The sequence below is a fragment of the Clarias gariepinus genome, chromosome 15, assembly GCF_024256425.1.
Source record: "Clarias gariepinus isolate MV-2021 ecotype Netherlands chromosome 15, CGAR_prim_01v2, whole genome shotgun sequence".
Classification (NCBI taxonomy): Eukaryota; Metazoa; Chordata; class Actinopteri; order Siluriformes; family Clariidae; genus Clarias; species Clarias gariepinus.
The window spans coordinates 23,865,026-23,882,897 of record NC_071114.1 but is presented as its reverse complement, the minus strand read 5'-3'; the positions used below and the strand labels follow the sequence as shown (position 1 = coordinate 23,882,897).

Genomic DNA, 17,872 nt, shown 5'->3' with positions numbered 1-17,872 from the left:
ACTAAATTATAACAACGAACTTCCAATAAGACGTGATGATTTGTGTCCTGATAACGTATCTGTCTTGTTCTCACTGAACGAGAGAAAATGTAAGAGAGAGAAGAAAAAAAAAAACCTCCATGCACTTTTACAGTCTGTTACTTATTTAGGCCACCTTCTCTCTACGCTCTCTCTCTCTCGCTCTCCTGGCTCTTGTTCTCTCACAGCTGAACGTCTGGCTGCCATCCAAAAGACCTCTGTTCCTATCAGACAGAAACAAATGAGAGCATTCCTATGCATGACAGGATTTTATGAGCAGTGGGTTCCCTCCTTCTACGTCCTCCCCTGCATCTCTCGAGCGTAACACTCACTCAGCAACCCTAAACCTATTTTCCCCTCTGCCCTCAGAAACACTCGCTTCCTTGAACTACCTAATACAGGGTCTGCTCGAGGTCTCACAGGCTACGATGGAAATTTTAACCTTTGCTACTGAAGTAAATTATACCCAGGAGCAGTTTTTTTTTTCTTCTTCTCTCTGTCCCTGTTCTGCATATACTGCTTGAATTAGCTTCCAATTTCTCTGCTGAAACTTATCACTCTTTAAGCAGCAGCGTTCCCCCTGTGGTTGTCGAGATTCTGACTGCCGAACAGAGAACCCAGCTAATTACTTCCTCCAGAATGACTCACTGGGAAAGGATGCTGATGTCTAAAGGCATTTCAATCACTCGCTGAACCCTGCCAACCTTCTCCCCTTCCTACTGAAGAAGATGGCATTCCCCACCGCTGTTAAGATTAACCTTTACCCAAATTCCCCACGTTGGTCTTTCTCCTGGTCTATTTCGAAACTGAGAGGTCATTCTCTACACTGACGGTTCATCATTCTCATGCAGCAGCACACACAGCTGCAATAAACTGTCTCTTTCAAACAATACCAATGTGACAATTTATACAACAATGCTATATTGAATTCTGATCTTGATTTGGACTTTCTGAATCCTCCATAAGGTGATAAACTGCATTTGAAAAGAGGCTAATAATGAACACTTAATAGCTGAGAAACAAACTTGTTTTGTGGAGGATCCACAACATGAAATGTCACTAAGATATTATTATTATAAGAAAAATTATGACTTGTTATTCATCCTTAATTTAAACATCTGTTTTTTTTGTATCCCTTATATAATACTAAGATTGTGATAAATTACCCCACTATACACTTGTCTGATATATTATCATTATTCTTTTTTAAAAAATTTAATTTTATTTTGGTTTCCTTGGAGCATTTCTTTTGACATCCATCAATCAAGGCAGCACTGTGAAGATGAGATGGTGACATCAATTTCTTCAACTCCTATTGTATGTACCATAATACAGAACATGATCACAGCTAGCACTAATCTTTGCTTTACATGTAATATTGATAATAAGGTCCAAAGTGGACTTGAAAAGCTTGGTAGTCCATGCTACAGTAATGTTTAGTTTAGGTTAGGTTAGTTTAGTTAATGTATACATGTGCTTCTACCTAATGATTACAACTCTTACAACTCTACATAATACTGATGTCTTCCTTTAAGGTGTCCCTTTTGTCGTGGTCACATACACAGTTTGTACAAATGTATGTGTGACAGACCACAGTCCATATCGGTAATAAAAATAAAAATAAACGTCCTAAAGGTTAGACTCTATTTTACATTCATAGAAAAAGAAAACACGTTTTTCATTAATTCCAACAAAGGCAAACAGTTTTTTGGAGAGAAACAAAACGATAGTTTAAGGTATAAAAAAATGCCAGACCTTTAATTTGTATTATTTTTTGCAGGATTATACTGCTGCATGATTTGTAGTTTGGGAGAGTGCACGAATAAGCATGTGTACAGGTGTTCCTAAAAAAGTGGCAAAGTGTACAGTACTGTACAAAAGTCTTAGGCACCCTGTGTTTGTTATTTATTATTCATGTTTATCTTATGACTTCATTATTAAAAAATTCTGATTTTCAAACATTAGTATTCCAGGAAAAATCATCTTACAGAAAAATATCTGCAGGCCAGAGAAGAAATCAGCATATTATGTAAAAGACAACTTTTATGAAAAAGAGAAAAAAAGCTTCGGAGGTTTGCATGCCTGAAAAACGAAGCAGATGGGACAAAGTTCTCAAAAGGACTGTGGCTGGATCGGCAGGATGCTCAGTAAAACTAAGCAGCTGAGTTCCTTATAAAACTGCACAAATTGTTCCCGAGACTCTATTTTATGCAAAGGGTCTGACTGACTATGTTTAATTTAATTAATTTTTTTTTTTAAATATAAAGACATTTCTAAGACATCCTTGCTATACGGCAGTTATTAACGTGACTGAGACTTTTGCACTGTAAGGTATATCTACCCATCTAATCTGGAACAACCTGGACCAGAAATAATCTGAGGTAATGCCATAAATCTAAACAAATAATTCTTAATATTGAAGTGGCAAGGAAAAAAAACCCAATAGTTTCCAATATTATTTTCAAATAAAAATGTAAAATTTGTAATTGCCCAGGCACTAATCTTCATTTATGTAACATCTCTAAATTAGCTCTTCAGAAAGAGACGTCACAACGCAAACATTTTGTTTGCTAATGAAGTTAGGTAAATTGCTCTATTTTCCCCCTGGTGGAATAATAGTAACCCTTTTTAATCTCTGATTTTAATTACAGTCCACAGAATGATTTTAATTTAAAACACATTAATGTTAAGGGCTAGACTCGAATCTTTATTGAGCCGGTCCTGACCTATTTGTTTGATCCACCTGGTTGAAGGTCTTATCTAGAGGATGAAAAAGCCAGCAGATGAGCTATTTAAGCATATGTATTATTATTATTTTATGACCATTGAAATGTTAACTAAAGTCGGCCCGATAACAAAATGTAAAAAAGAAATCCTTTTTTTTAAGGGGGGGCAGAACTTAATTACAATTTGATGTCTTATTTTATCTGCTGCTATTATAAAAGCGTCCTGCTAAGTAACAAGGCATTTTTTTTAAATTCCCCAGTGCTTAGCCACAGCTTCTTTGAAAAGGAATCATGCTGACGTTTCTCTGCCAAGAACAAACACGTTAAGTGTTTAAGCTCTCTTCACTGAACATCAGCTAGGTGTCAGTGCTGTTGTGCATGAGCATTCAATAGAACTAGAAATGCATTTAGGGATTCAGAGTCATGGAAACAAGACTATATGTCCAAGTAGTACTGTATTATGTGCCTTTTTTTTATATCTGTTTTATTTTATTTTATTTAAAATAGAAGGCATGTGTGCTTCAATTTTGACATCTTACATCAGCCTACATGATCATGCTTAAATAAATGATAACTGCATCCACCTTCCCCTTAGAACTCCAGTGATTATTATTAACTGACTGAGCAAGGTGATGCTTTTTTTTTCCTGTTATGACAATCATAATCAGCTCTCTGATGCTTTTGCGTAATAAAGCCCTTACTAAGTGTCACTAAAACTTCCTGCCTGGAGTTGAGCATGGTTAAATAACATTGATTATTATATTAAGTCTGTCTGGGTAAGATGCTTTGAGAAGTTAAAAAAAGCAAATAATGGTTTTTCAGGGGTTTTATCAAAAGCGTTCATCCGTAACCTATTCCACAGTCACCTACACATGGGCCTCGAGTTCACCCAGCAGGTGCGTGCAGCATGTGCCCTTTCTCTACCACTCCCACCGGCTCTTCAAAGAGCTGAGCACAGCTGGAAGTAATTAGGGGGCTGGATGGGGAAGGAGGGTGGGAAGAGTAGGGCATGAAAGGGGCGGTCAGCTAGTTAAGGAATGACAAGTGCCAGGAGCACCAGGCTACCCCCTCTGGACACTTTGAAGTTCTCTCAGATGGGCAGCAGAGTAGTTTGGTTTCTAAAAAGAAAAGAAGAGAGCGAGAGTTTGTGTGCATGTGTGTGTGGTGCTTTTAGAAGCAGTAGGGCTGCGAACATCAAAGATACCTGAATAACAAGTTTAAAAAGCGGAGTGGCCAAAAGGGAACATCTCTGAAGCACAGCATCCATCTCATCTGGCATTTTCAGCACCCTGTATTTTTCTTATTACATTTCTTTCTTGAATAGATTTTTTTAAAAAGTCAAATATGAAACATCAATATTAATATGAGAATACTCAAGTGGTACTCAGTGCGGCCTAAAATACAAGCTACCACAGTTACTGTGTATACTAGGCTTGCGTGATATAAATATTTCCCTGTCCGTAATTTATCAGAGTACATGATATTTATTTCAGTTGGAATGATTAAATGTTTACATTTTCAGATTTAAGCAAAGGGTAGGATATAAGCTGTAACAGGATATAAATAGTTCAAAATAACTTAAAACTGCAGAGTGTACAGTGTGAGACGTTTGGGGGTGGGGGTGGGGGTAGTGGGGGGTTAAAACACCTGCTTAAATCCTTCCAGATTCATGTGTGGATTTGCTAACCTTTCTATATTAATGGAGAACAAAGTAACTCCTCTTTTGGCATTCATATGCATGATCACTCGTATTGGTGTACTTCAATTAATTTAATTAAATAAAATCATCTACAATTTAATTAGCATAAATGTCACTAGACTTCATGACGGTAAACAGAAACTATAATCGCACAAGCCTAGTGTAAACAGACACACGTTTTTAATACTGCAGTATTAAGTTTTGCATTTCGCCCTATGCTAAATCCATGCACAACTGAAATATTACCAACTGACAAAGTTAAGCGTATTGGAAAACTTCTGTCACAAGAAATTTAACTTTTCAAAAGTGAATAAGGTTGAAGACACAGCTCACCTGCTGAAACAATCACAGATGCCATGCAGACCAAGACAACATAATAAAATAAGACTCATACTCTAAACAGTGCACGGTGTACAGGAAACAAACTGTTCTATCTGTTCTGTACATAATTGATCCCGATATATTTGGAAAAACTGCTTTCAAGAATGGAAACAACACTGGTGTAATCATTGGCAACTGTCATTTTAGTTTTAATGAACAAAGCATCTCATTAATCACCACAAAACTATAGAGTTGGCTCTATTTGCATTGGCAGCTATGTGCTTTCAACATCTTGATTTTGTTATTGACAGCACTATGGGCCCTTGGAGAATTTGACTACTGAGGAAGCCAGTCTCCAGTCCTCTTCTTGAACATCTAGTCACTCCATGCTCTTTACTTCTTTCCTAAAGAATTCAGAGATAAATATATTAGTAGACATATCAATAACCTGTAAAGTTTTTTATATTATGGTTAATGGTAAATTAAGCCTGTTTCTTAAAATAATATTCTATTCAAAATGCATAAAAAATACTTTAAGGTACCAGTTGTCAATTCATACACACATCACCAAAAAAAATGCAAAACTGTTTAAAAAAACCAAACAAACAAAATATATATATATCACTTTGAGACAATCCACTACAGTTTTCACATTTAGATTTTGCATTGACAACAATTTTCAAGACAACGTTCAACAGCGCAATAAATAATAATAAATAATAATAAACCGTTAGTAGGACTCATCCACTCCACTAGGACAGACACCCAAATAACTTCTAATAAAACCTGGTGCCGGTGCATAGTGTTTGAAAACATGTGGTGAAATGGTTATGCCAATACAACTGTTAAACATTCTGAACTTCCAAGACATTCTTCCTTCTCTTTGTGTTTTTTTCTTTCCATCCCTGAAGACAAAAGGGCTGGACTGCGTGTGAGAATCATCCAGAAAAACACAATAAAGGACAATAAAAGACACAAGAACACAAAACGGATCATTGACGGAGCGCCACCATGACCACAGCATAGCACACAACAGATGGGAAGGAGGCCCTGAGTTGCTTCATGTGGCCCAGACTCTCGCGGACTGTGCAGAGATGTAGTGGCGGTGGTGGAAGATCCGAGCGGGAGGGAGCGGACAGAGGAAGAGCGGGAGAGAAGGAGAGATATGGAAGGAAGGAAGGAAGGAACGAACTGTACTGTGACAGTCTTATCTCAGGCAGTAAAGTGGGCAGTTTGAGTCCTTGTGGTTGGGGCAGATAAATAAAAAGGGTCAAGGAGAAATTCTGTTGGTCTGGTATAGATTACTACTGCAGGACAATTTGAGCTTTCTTGAACGCTTGATCGGTTTTCAGGTTATAAAAAAGTAACAAAAGAGAATTATTACAACTCCACCCCTGCATATTTAATGCATTACTATCTTGGATGTAATATCTGGCGTTTATGAATTTTGGTCAGCTCTATGCTGTATTCATTTTTGTCTATCCAGCAACAGACACAATTAGTCTAACCGAGTAGAGGGTGGGATGTCAGGCAGATGATGTAATGGCAAAAGGTTATTATTATTATTGTACATTATATGTTTGTCTATGCTGAAAATTGTGAAGAATTTTAGGAAAGGTATGCTGGAACCATATTTAGCAGTCATTTGTGCAGTCCAACCATCAACAACGTCACAAAATTCAAGATAAAGACGAAAAAAGAATTTCTGGAAGAATGTATATTTAGTTTTCCACTTAAAATTATATTGCTTTTTTCACTTTTCTTGCTGTCATGATCTATCATTGGCTTTTTAATCATATAATGTATGATGTAGGATATATGTAATCGTATAATGTAATACAAGCAATCAATGTCTAACAAGTCAGTTAATATTTCTGTTCATATATGACCCTCATATAAGCATTTTATTACTGTAATACATACACACACCTTACAAAAAGCAATCTTTTACTGACATTACATGTAACATGTTAGCAGATTTTGCAAATTGGGGAAGGAAAATACAAAACACAATACAGAAATATGTTCTTATTAGTAATGGACTATTTACAAATAGTCTATGTATTATGTTTATGTATTATGGCCTTGAAGCAAAAACTATTAAAATATATTTCTACAATGTCAGAAATGTTTTTTAGTTTCAACGAATTCTGTTTATGTCTCCCTGAATAGAGATATATAAAAGCACATAGCTGCAGAATTACATGAAATTGATCAGCACAAATAACTGAGAATAGGACATGCGATCATGTGCCAGGCTGAGCCATCACTTAGGAGTATTCATGCTCCTCTCTAGTTTACACCTGCCCAAGATTCTATCACAGTGTGACTCAGATTATTTCTGGAGTCGCCGTGCATGATGTAATCGGATTCCAACTGCATTACACGCTGTCCGCAATTCAAACGCTATGGCCGGGTCACCTCAAATGCGTGTTAACACAAGTTTTACATTAGATACCACCGTGTACACAGTAACAATGACCAGTTTTAGTGGTTTACTGCTTCCTGGTGTGCATTATCATAGTGCACCTAAAAGTGTAAAGTGAACGTGGACACACCTGGCAGCTTTAGCCACTTGGGCACCTTTGCAGGGGCTGTGCAAATGGGTCTGGATGTTTGAATTTGCTCATCACTGGGGTCCTCCGAGTTCTTCTGGCTTCTGCAGGCTTCATTAGACTCAGGGTGCAGAGAGAAAGTGTCCTGAGGGGGGACTGAACTCGAGGATGGAGCTGGAACTGGAGACCTGGGCATACAGCTGAGAAAGAGGGGAGGGGGGATAATGGGAAGAACAGAGATTAAATAGGAGGGGGGAGAAAGAGATTAAAGGGGAGGATATCAAACATTTGGAGAGCAATAGGAAGGAAAAGAGGGAAGAAAAAGAAAGGGGCTTAACGAGATAAGTTCCGATCCTTTGCTTTCTAAAAAAAGTGCTCTTAGGCTGAAGGATGCATTTAGGTTGGTGTGTCCATGTGTTTGTGTGTGTGTTGAAAGGTTAACCCTGTCTCGTTGACTGCTTTCATGTGAAGGTGAAGAGAGTAAAGAGGTTAAAGGGCGTGACCTCCTGAGAGGGTGCTGTTATTAGAAGCTTCCTGTGTAGAGCCACTTCAGCGCAAACATCTTAATCTTTCCGGCTACAAGTATTTCCGCAGAGTGGGACACCAGCCACCTGCTGCTCCTGTACCAACATCCATAACCTCCTACAGGGAGAAGGCTCATGCTGTACTGAGCACAGAATACTTCTGAAGTCATGCCTTAAACAGACTAATAACCATGCACATCTCTTAAGTGCAGGCTGACAGGAACAGTTGAAACTGTTTAAAAAGAATGGTAAAGGAATCATTTTCCACACCGATCCATATCTGGGGCAATCTAGCATGTTCTTGGACTGTGTATATCAAATGATAATAAAATACAAGGGTGAGTTCAATAAAAACAATGTGTGCATTATTGTATTTCTTAGGTCTTTATTAACCTCTAAAAAAAATGGATGCTTTCAATTATACACGTTGAGGTTTTTATTCAACTCATATAAACACCAAAATACATCAAATAGCTTTAAATATTTTTTTTTATTAAAAAAAAAAAGATTTTAATCTACATTTTCATTTTAATCCTATACATGATGTATTTGTGTTAAATCTTGTGTTACAAACTGAAACATTTTTGCAAGTAAAAAAAAGAATATATCTTTATACATTTTAAGCATAAGATTTTAATTTTATTTTAAACATCAGTTTGTTTACTGATACACAGTAACGTTTTCTACTCTGCTACATTTTCTTCTGCGAGAAAAAAAACAAGCTGGAAAAATTATCTAGTTATTAGCTAACGATTAGACTGAATCCTAAATGCACTGCAAAAATCTATATCTTAGCAAGTGAAAATAGCCTAGTTACATTTACGTACTCTGCTGTAAAATAAATGTATAACAAAACACAAAAAAATATTATTAAGCTCTAATCAATATTTACAGAAATTATAAGCATAAATTCCTTTAGCAGATCATATAAAAAAAGTTATAAACCTAAGTTTTACTAATTTATTTCTAGAAAAACGCAAAATAAGACAATACAAAATGAGATTTTATTTCACTTACAATTTGATTGGCATTTGACTAGAAATAAGTTTAATAATCTTGTATTTGAATTGTTGTAAACTGATTTTAAGAAATTGTAGATTCCCTAAATCTAGGTTTGACTAGATAAAAAAATATTTTGTGTAATTTTCTGCAGTATAACTTCCTAGTTACTACACAGAGTATAAAATTATTTTAAGGAAAATTTTATATTCAGTATAAAAGAAAAACAAGTTATAATGGTGTTTTGGATGATTAAGGAAATTTCTTAAGGAGGTTTTAGTTTTTAGAAAGCTTCTTTTAAGAGCACCCGCAGAAGCACAAACCAAAGAACCTAAGTCTTTTTGTGTCTGTTAGAGGTGTTTACTACAAGTACTTTCAAAATGAGAAAATTAGAACAGTCATTATTTCAAATCCTTTTTCTAACATAATGCAATGAGTGTCAATTAGGCCAAAAGATTACGAACTGGAATTATGTTATGTTAGATTATGTTATGTTAATTATGATTACACAAATAGAGAACAAAACATAGTGGGGCATGTAATTATAAGAAATTAATCAGTACTAGAATGTTTTTCATTTGTATTTTTCTTTATTAAAGAGCAACACACTGTACTTGTTTCCCTTTTGATATTTACATTTTAAATCTTGACCAGCTATAAACAGAGCTTCTCATCAGCTTCTCTCCAAGTTAATAAAACAAAATATGTCTTAATTTGGGGTTTGTCTTGCTACAGAATAACCACAAAGCCCTCCGTCCTAATGGCTTAGAGAACTTTTACTCCTGACTATGATTACGCTGGATACTTCAAAGTATCAACACAACTACAACAAGCTAATGTCCGAGCAACTGGAATGAAAAATTAATTAATAACTTCTGTCCAAAATAAATGCTAATTAAAACTAAATCATATTTCAACTATGCGATACATTTACATACAAGTAAATATGGGACTGGGAGTATGTCTGATACACTAAGATGTTACATTAAGTCATCATATGGACATGTCATGCCAGACAGCAGCGAGAAATGGCATCCTCTTTGAAGTGAATTCAAGAGAAGGGTGTGCGTGTGTTTGTGCGTCCCGATGAATGAGTGAATGAGACAGGTGGGAGAGAATCGTGTTTGTGTATGCGATAGAGCAATGATACTAGGAAATGAGCTTCTATCTTTAGACAGAATAGAGCAGGGGGAAATGTATTTGTATGAGATGTGGTTGGGGGAGAAGTGTTCGAGGAAATGAGGGCGGAATGGGGGTCATGAAGGTGTGCGTGAGGAAGGGGGGCAACCTGTGGTTTCAGTGTAACACTCCCGTTTGGAACGAACCTCAAAGGCATTCCAGCCAGGCCAATGACTATCCTTGCAGAAAAAAGAAAAAAAAAAAGTCATCGTACAGTGACGGGGAGAGAGTCACTGAAGCGATTTCACAAGTTCATTCTGAAACTGTAGCGACCTGTGTGTGTGTGTGGGGGGGTGTTCGAAAGTGGATAATCAACTGGGCTAGGTCCGTGGTTTTACTTCTTGTGCCATTTTCACCCAGTTGATTGTGTGGGTTGTAACCATCCTTTATTAAAAAAATTTTTTTTTTCTTTTCTTACATTAGTCAATACACTTTGCTGTGTTTAAAGTCTGCTTCTTGACATTGCACTTAAGCTTTGAGGCCAATGTTGCAATAGCAAAGGAAACTTCCAGTTTATCATTGTGCAAACTGGCTGTTCAAAACCACTGTTCTCAAACTCAGTCCAAGGGCACAGTCAGTCACAGGATTTTTAAATTTGGTTACAATGGCAGTGACCTTTATTTAGCAATCTTTTTATATTCATTAGGCTGTTTGACCAAACCAAAACAAGCTTTAAATCATTTAGAATCTAAGATCACAGGAATATGTTATATGAATGGAAGGCTCAGGAGAAAAAAAAAAAGTTTTATGGCTTTAATAAATTGCGAAAAATAGGTTATTAAGTGAATTGTTGGATTATGTGAGAGCTCACGGTCTACACCACAACACACTCACATGGAGCCATGTCAAGTTCTCCAGTATGTCAGAAAGACTGATGAGATGGATGGTTATGCAGCTATTTATAAAATAGATAAAAAGAGGCATATTGAGTATTAACCTTTTTCTTCCTCGGTATAAAGTTTGGTATCAATGTGTACAAGAATCAGTTTAGTGGAGCAGGCCAAAGTTTGATGGTAGAATTGTATGTTAGAGAAGATTTGTATAATAATATGGTACCAATTTGTGGAAATGTATTTTTAGGCATGCCAGCCTAGTTACCAGCCTCAGCTTCATAGCTTTGGTAGAAAACAAAAAATGTGAATATTGAATGCCTAACTGACAACAGTTTGACTGAAGAGGAGAGGTCAGGCACATTTTCGGCATCTAGACAGTTATTATACTTAAGCATGACGCATGTTGCTGCTGGTACACATTTAATTTAATACACTGATGATTAATTTACAGGGAAATTACTGCCTATTAAAGTTATAAAATGTAAGGAATTGTGAAGGATATCATACCCAGCAATGATCTCATCAGCCTGCAGGGCAGAAACACTGCTGTCCACAAGATCACTGCGCAAATAGCACTCTGTCAAACACACACGCACACACAATCCATTACATGCTTTTCAGTGACCTTGGGTTTCATTCTTCTGCATAAATGACAAGAATGTCATTACTGACTAACTGCTTCAATCACAGAAGACTAAAGTGACCACTACATTACGCTGTATCCGGTGTCGGCTCTTCAGTTACCCAGGATGCCCTCTGGTTAGAGGGTGCTTTCAGTAAACAGGATTAATTTGAGGTCATTGCTTTGGACGGAAGATAAAAGGGACAAACAAAAATGGAAGTTGCTGTGAACAAACCTGTCTTCACATCTGAGCCAAAGTACACTAGAGCAGCAGGGAAGAGGCTGGCCTGGGAGAGGAGAGGGAAGACAGGAGACACAACAATGTCACTATAAACAGGCGTATTAAAAAAAAAAAACCTTGATCTGGGCACAGACTTAAACAAAGGAAGTTAGCAGGCGTACAGTAAAACAAATGTGAAACAGCTTGAAAACTTAACATCTGGGTATCAATCTCCAGTTAATCATTTTTAAATAAATCAAATAATAAAGTGCTTTGCAAATCTACAATATAAAAGTAAGCTAATATATACACCACAACATGTACTGCTGACTTGTATGAATATGCAAATATAAAATGTCCCCAACACAACATACACCTGCCCCTTTTCCCAATTAGCGCCCTAATGCAGACTACGATGGCTGAATTGCATATCAGAACAAGAGTGGCTTTTCCATGTTATGACACAGTAACACATGCCTGTCCCATGATCAGTCCTACAGCTGGTGAAATTTGCAGGCGAATCTGTTCATTCTTGCAGACAGAACTAAGGCATCTGTTATCACATTGAAATTTCTTTGTGAAACTAAACATCTGTCGAGTGAAAAAGGATTACCCAAGCAGTTGTGTCAGATCATGTAATGACTGCCACTCAAACACATGCACGGTCACTTACAGTTCTTTAAAAAAGCCACACAGAGAAGTATATCATCATACGTTAATGTTACCCGGACTTAAAGGGAGCACATCAATGTGTACAAGAATCGGTGTAGTAAACTAGGTGCACATTTAAATACTGCAATTATATTAAAAAGCTGTTTTTAAAATAAAAATGTAAGATGTTTGTTTGTGGTCTCACATAAGAAAAACAAGAAAGAAGTAAATTAGATAATTATACTTGGTACACACCAGGCTATTCCTAATATAAATCAGTAAATCTTTAACCTAGCATAAGGACAATATAACTCTCTCAAGTGAAAGCATCAACATTGATATTTTGCACTTGATAGTATTTTCTGTATCAAATTTGCTAACTAAAATAAGTCAACAGAGGCTGTAATCATGAAAAATCATTTTCTAGACTTTAAGGCGGCTTGAATCCCCTCAAAATATCTCTCACACACACAAGGATGAAGGCTAAAGCCCTCTGCACCCTGCACTGGCACTATAATGGGTAGAGCTGTGTCCTAATTGCTATTATTAGGGCTCTTTGAGGGGGAAAACAATGTGTTTAAATGGGCTACCAAGCATTCTGTCCCCACAAAGCCACGAATGCCTCCCGTTTGAGCGGTGGAGGGGAGAGAGGGGCTGGTGTGTGTGGGGGGTTGTATCAAAGGCTGCCTGTGATGGGAAACATTCCTTCCGTGACATGACACAGAGTGATTAAAGATTCTGTTGTGTGCCTTTAATGCTTTTAAGTCCTAATAGAGGGTGACAGAGATAGAGACAGAAGAAAAAGAGACAAAGAATTGAGAGAAGGGGACCGAGTATTGTGGAGTGAGAGGGAGAGCAACAAGTGGGTAAAGGGAGTAAAGACGGTACACAAAAACAGGAGCAAGTGAGAAGTAAGAAAGATAAACTGTTTAAGGTGTTCATCCGTAAAGAGATGTACTGTACATATACGTGCGCAGACAAAGCCAATTAAATGTTTTGGGATACTACAAAAGGAGCTCCTGCTTTTTCGGAAGACAAAAACAAGACAGAAAATACACAATAAAGGCAAAAATTTCCTTTCCTATGCCCTGTAATTAGACAAGAAGTCTATATACCATCTGGATACACAAAGAATTACAGAAAGGAAAAAGAGGGAATGCGAAATGTCCTGTGGTTGCTGCGATTTCTCGTACCATGGCTGTTTTGGTTCTTAGCTTGGTTTTGATGGTTCTCCGAGTGCGCGTGTTTGTGGGGGAAGCTCTGTGGGACACACTTGTAGTGGTCAAAAACGGAGGGAGTAAGTTGCTCCTGGGGCAATACTTAGATTCCGGATGTTATTAAAAAAACAGAAAAAAGATTCTACATTAGGCGTGCATGTGTATTTATAGCTGTGTGTAGAGAAGGAGTGAAGTGGCGAGTCCTGATCACTGCTTGGTCTCAAAAGCCATCACAGTGCTGGAATCGAGGAAGCAAGAAGCCACAGAGCCATGGAGAGTTACACACACACACGCACAGACACAAGACTTATTTTAGGAAAGTGAAAGGTTTAGGAAAACTAAATATATTCGAGCTTATCACAAGGTTCTTAAAAAGATATATCTGGCATGGTACTGGTACATGGACTGGAGAATTAACCAGAGACAGAGAAGATACTGGACAATAGAGGAATGACACCTACGAATGGCACAACTACTAAACGAGAGATAACTAGAACCGTTCTTTGCATCAGGATTTCCAGGCAGATACTTTATATACAACTGTCCCAAAACCAGACTCCAGAAAAGAGAGAGGTTGAAAAAGAGGAGGGTTGGGATCAAAGCACCCCCCATATGCCAGTTTCCACCTGGCTAAATGAAAGCCAGCTGAGGTCAGGGCAAACACAGAGAACATTCCGGCCCTTTTCCTTTGAACAGAGAAGAGAGGTGCCTCAAGCCAGCCTGTCCTCTTCCATACTTTTTTTTTTTTTTTACCATATCCACCGCTCCCTCATTCCTGGTCCACTAAGCCTCTGATGCTAACCTAATCCATAAGTCCACTGAAAGGCTGGCTTTGACTCATAGTCTACAGCAGAGCATGAGAGAGAAAAGCAGTAGGCATACCCTGATCTAATACAGAGCATCAACACTGAGGCCAAGGGCAGGTCCCTAAATGCTGGTTTGTATCAGATTTACCAGAAGATCCCATCGCTAATGTATTTTACATTCCTTAAATTTGTGTGATGTTGAATGACAATTGGTTTGTGTCTCTATGTGTTTATGCACCAGATCTGTGTTCTTAAAGTCTGTCGCCATTGCCTCTTTGAAGTTTTGCGTAACTTGGCAACGGCTTGCAGAAAGTTGGCTCGGTCAGAGAAAGGATGAAACCCAGAGCTCTTGGGGTTGCATAAAAAAAAAAAAATTAAAAAAAAAATGATGCATCACAGGATAAAGAGAAAAAAAAGGTTTGCGTGTCGGAGCAATAACTGAACCTAAATTGCGAGTCATCACATAACATGGTGGAGAAGAACCCTTTCACATCTAGCCAAGAACACTCTTGAGGAGGTATAGTCATTGTCAAAGTCTGTAGTCAAGACTTTTTTATGAAGTAAATACAGGCTTTGACAGAAAACTTTGCCAGATCCTTTGGACTTATGAAACAAACATTTACTTGTACCAGTGTGATGGAAAGAGAAATGTATGGAAAAAGAAAGGAACAGCTCATGATCCAAGGCATACCACATCATCTGTCTAACATGGTGGAGACACTGTTATGGCATAAGCATGTATGGCTGCCAATCGAACCGGTTCAAACTGGTGTTTATTGATGACTTGGCTGCTGATAAATGTAGCTTTGCTCAGAGTAAGCCAAATGCTGCAAAACTGACAGGACGGCGCTTCATATTGCAGATGGACAATGACCTAAAACATAGAGTGAAAGTTACCCAAGGCAAGTCAAATGGGCTATTCTTCAACCCGACAGGGCATGCTTTACACTTACTGAAGATATGACTAAAGGCAGAAAAACACACAAACAAGCAGTAGCTGAGGGCAGGTGCAGTTAAGGCCTAGAAAAACATCTCAAAAGAGGAAACTCAGCATGTTGTCCATGTCCATATGTTTCAGACGTCATGCAGTTGTTGATATCCAAGTCATCCGATTAATTAAATGCTATCCATACATTTGTAATTATGCTAGTTTGATCCATTATTTATGAGCTTACCAAAATGGGTGTTTACATGAATATGGCTATAATTCCTGAAATGCCACACTTTTGTCAAACTCATTGAATTAAAGCCTCATCTTTGCGTGGATCTTGAGGGCTGCATTTCAAATTTAATGTGGTGGTGTACAGAGACCAAAAGGTAAAATCAATCAGTCACCTCCCTTATGGTATTGCATGATGGATAGTTATCTGGCTGTTTTTCACAGCATTAAGGACACCATTATTCCTGACTTAATCTCCAATCCCATCTGTAGAAATGCAGCCCCAAACTTACAAGGAACCTCAACCATGCTTCACTGTTACCTTCAGACACTTATCAAAAATATACTTTTTAGTCCTTTGGCAAACAACCAGCGTACTGCTTCAGAGAACCTGCTGCCTTTTTCCTGCACCCCAGTACCTATGGTTTTGTGCAGTTGAAGCCCACTTCTGGCCAGACCCAGGTACTCCCTTCTCTGAAGAAGTCTGGCCAGAACTGGTCTTCATAGAAGAATATTGCCCAAAAGCCATACTTTTGATGTGGAAACAAGGTTAGGGGTTAAGTGACTCAACACAAAACCATTTACCAAATATTGATACAAACAATTAAATTACCTATTTTACCATTTAATCTTATTTTTAATTAATTATTATAATATTTATAATTATTGTTCTTACTGTTATAAAATTTTTGCACAGTACTGTGTATACTCACACACACACACACTGTACATATGCACTACCAGTCAAAAGTGACACACAGAGTAATTCCGTATTCTTTCCTGATTTTTATTTCATTTTACATTGAAAGAGCCAGTTTCATCATAGCATTTGTTGGTTTTGACGATTACACCTCGGCAACTACACATTGCACATTCAATGTTCTTGAGATTTTTTGGGTTGATTGACCTTCATTACTTGTAGAAACAGAATGCAGTGCAGTACAGAATCCACTGACCTTGTTTGAAGTTTCTACAGTGGGTGATGCTTTGGGATGCCATATCATCTGCTGGTGGTTGACTACTTTATGAAGCCCGAAGTCAATGCAGCTGTCTAACAGGAGACTTCACAGAACTTCATGCTTCTGTGTGCTGACAGGCTTTATGGAGATGCCAAAATTCCTTTTCCAGCAGGACTTAGCACCTGGCCACAGTGCCAAATCTACCACTAACCGGTGTGCTGACCATGAGGATACTGTGCTTTACTGGCCTCCCAGCTCACCTAACCTGAACCCCCTAGGAGACTCTCGTCTGTATTGTTTGTTTGGAGGTTTCTCATCTTCCTCTTGACAATACAGCAGAGTTGGAGGCTGCTATCAAAGAAATCTGGACTTCAATAACACTTCAGCAGTGATCACCTCCACCACCATGCCACATTAAAGGCATTTGGCAGATAATCTTATCCAGAGCAACTTACAAAAGTGCCATGTAGTTTTAATCATTGGATAGATCCGTACACTGGGTTACCAGGTTACTAAGTACTATCAGTCAATCGGTGTTGGGATGTTTTTTTAATTTTTTTTTTTTTTTTATGGGGTGGCTGGAGATTCGTACTAAAGAAACAGATATGTCTTAAATCATCGTTTAAAGATTGCCAGAGACGTAGCTAAACAGACATCTAGAGAAAGTTTATTCCACCACTTAGGTGCCAGAACAGAAAAGAGTCTAGATGCACATCTTACTCGAGTCCTGAGAGATGGTGGGACCTGCTGAGCAGTGCTGGAGGATCAGAGGGAACGTGGTGTAGTGCGAGGTGTAACTAAAGCTGAGCGGTAGATGGATGCTGGGCCGTTTTTGGCTTTGTGGGCAAGCATCAGAGTTTTTAATTTGATGCAAGCAGCTACAGGAAGCCAGTGCAGGGAGAGGAGAAGTGGAGCGGTGTGGGAGAACTTGGGGAGGTTGAAAAATCAGACAGAGCTGCACTCTGAATCAGCTGCAAAAACGAATAGTGAACAGAGGAAAACCTGACAGGAGCAAGTTGCAGTAGTCCAGTCTTAAAATAACAAGGGACTGAACAAGCACCTGAGTAGCTTGTGAAGAAAGAAATAGGCTTTTTCTGTTGAAAAGAAGAAATCGACAGGAGCGAGTGAGGTAAGCAAAGTGTGGGGAAAATGACAGTTGATGGTCCAGAGTTACCCCAAGATTGCGATCAGATCACAAGGTTTTTACCACGGAATGAATCACCGGGGTTGAACAGACGTTGCAATTGATGCAATGATTTGTGCTAAAGGAACCCTCACCAAGCAATGAAACTGTGTGTGTGTGTGTGTGTGTGTGTGTGTGTGTATTATTTATATATATATATATATATATATATATATATATATATATATTATTTTTTTTATT

General features: G+C 38.0%; 1 protein-coding gene across 1 annotated transcript in view; it reads right to left on the bottom strand.

Annotated features, from left to right (window-relative positions):
* Window positions 1–4,946: 4,946 nt before the first annotated feature.
* The window catches only part of aspscr1 (ASPSCR1 tether for SLC2A4, UBX domain containing), a 38,485-nt gene continuing 25,559 nt past the window's right edge, over window positions 4,947–17,872 (bottom strand). Inside the window, exons 14-17 of the mRNA XM_053513294.1 lie at window positions 11,712–11,763; window positions 11,362–11,431; window positions 7,323–7,519; window positions 4,947–5,168 (exon numbers count right to left, since the gene is read on the bottom strand). Coding sequence (XP_053369269.1) covers window positions 5,158–5,168; window positions 7,323–7,519; window positions 11,362–11,431; window positions 11,712–11,763 — 330 coding nt within the window. The 3' untranslated portion in view covers window positions 4,947–5,157. The remainder of the gene's footprint in view (window positions 5,169–7,322; window positions 7,520–11,361; window positions 11,432–11,711; window positions 11,764–17,872) is intronic.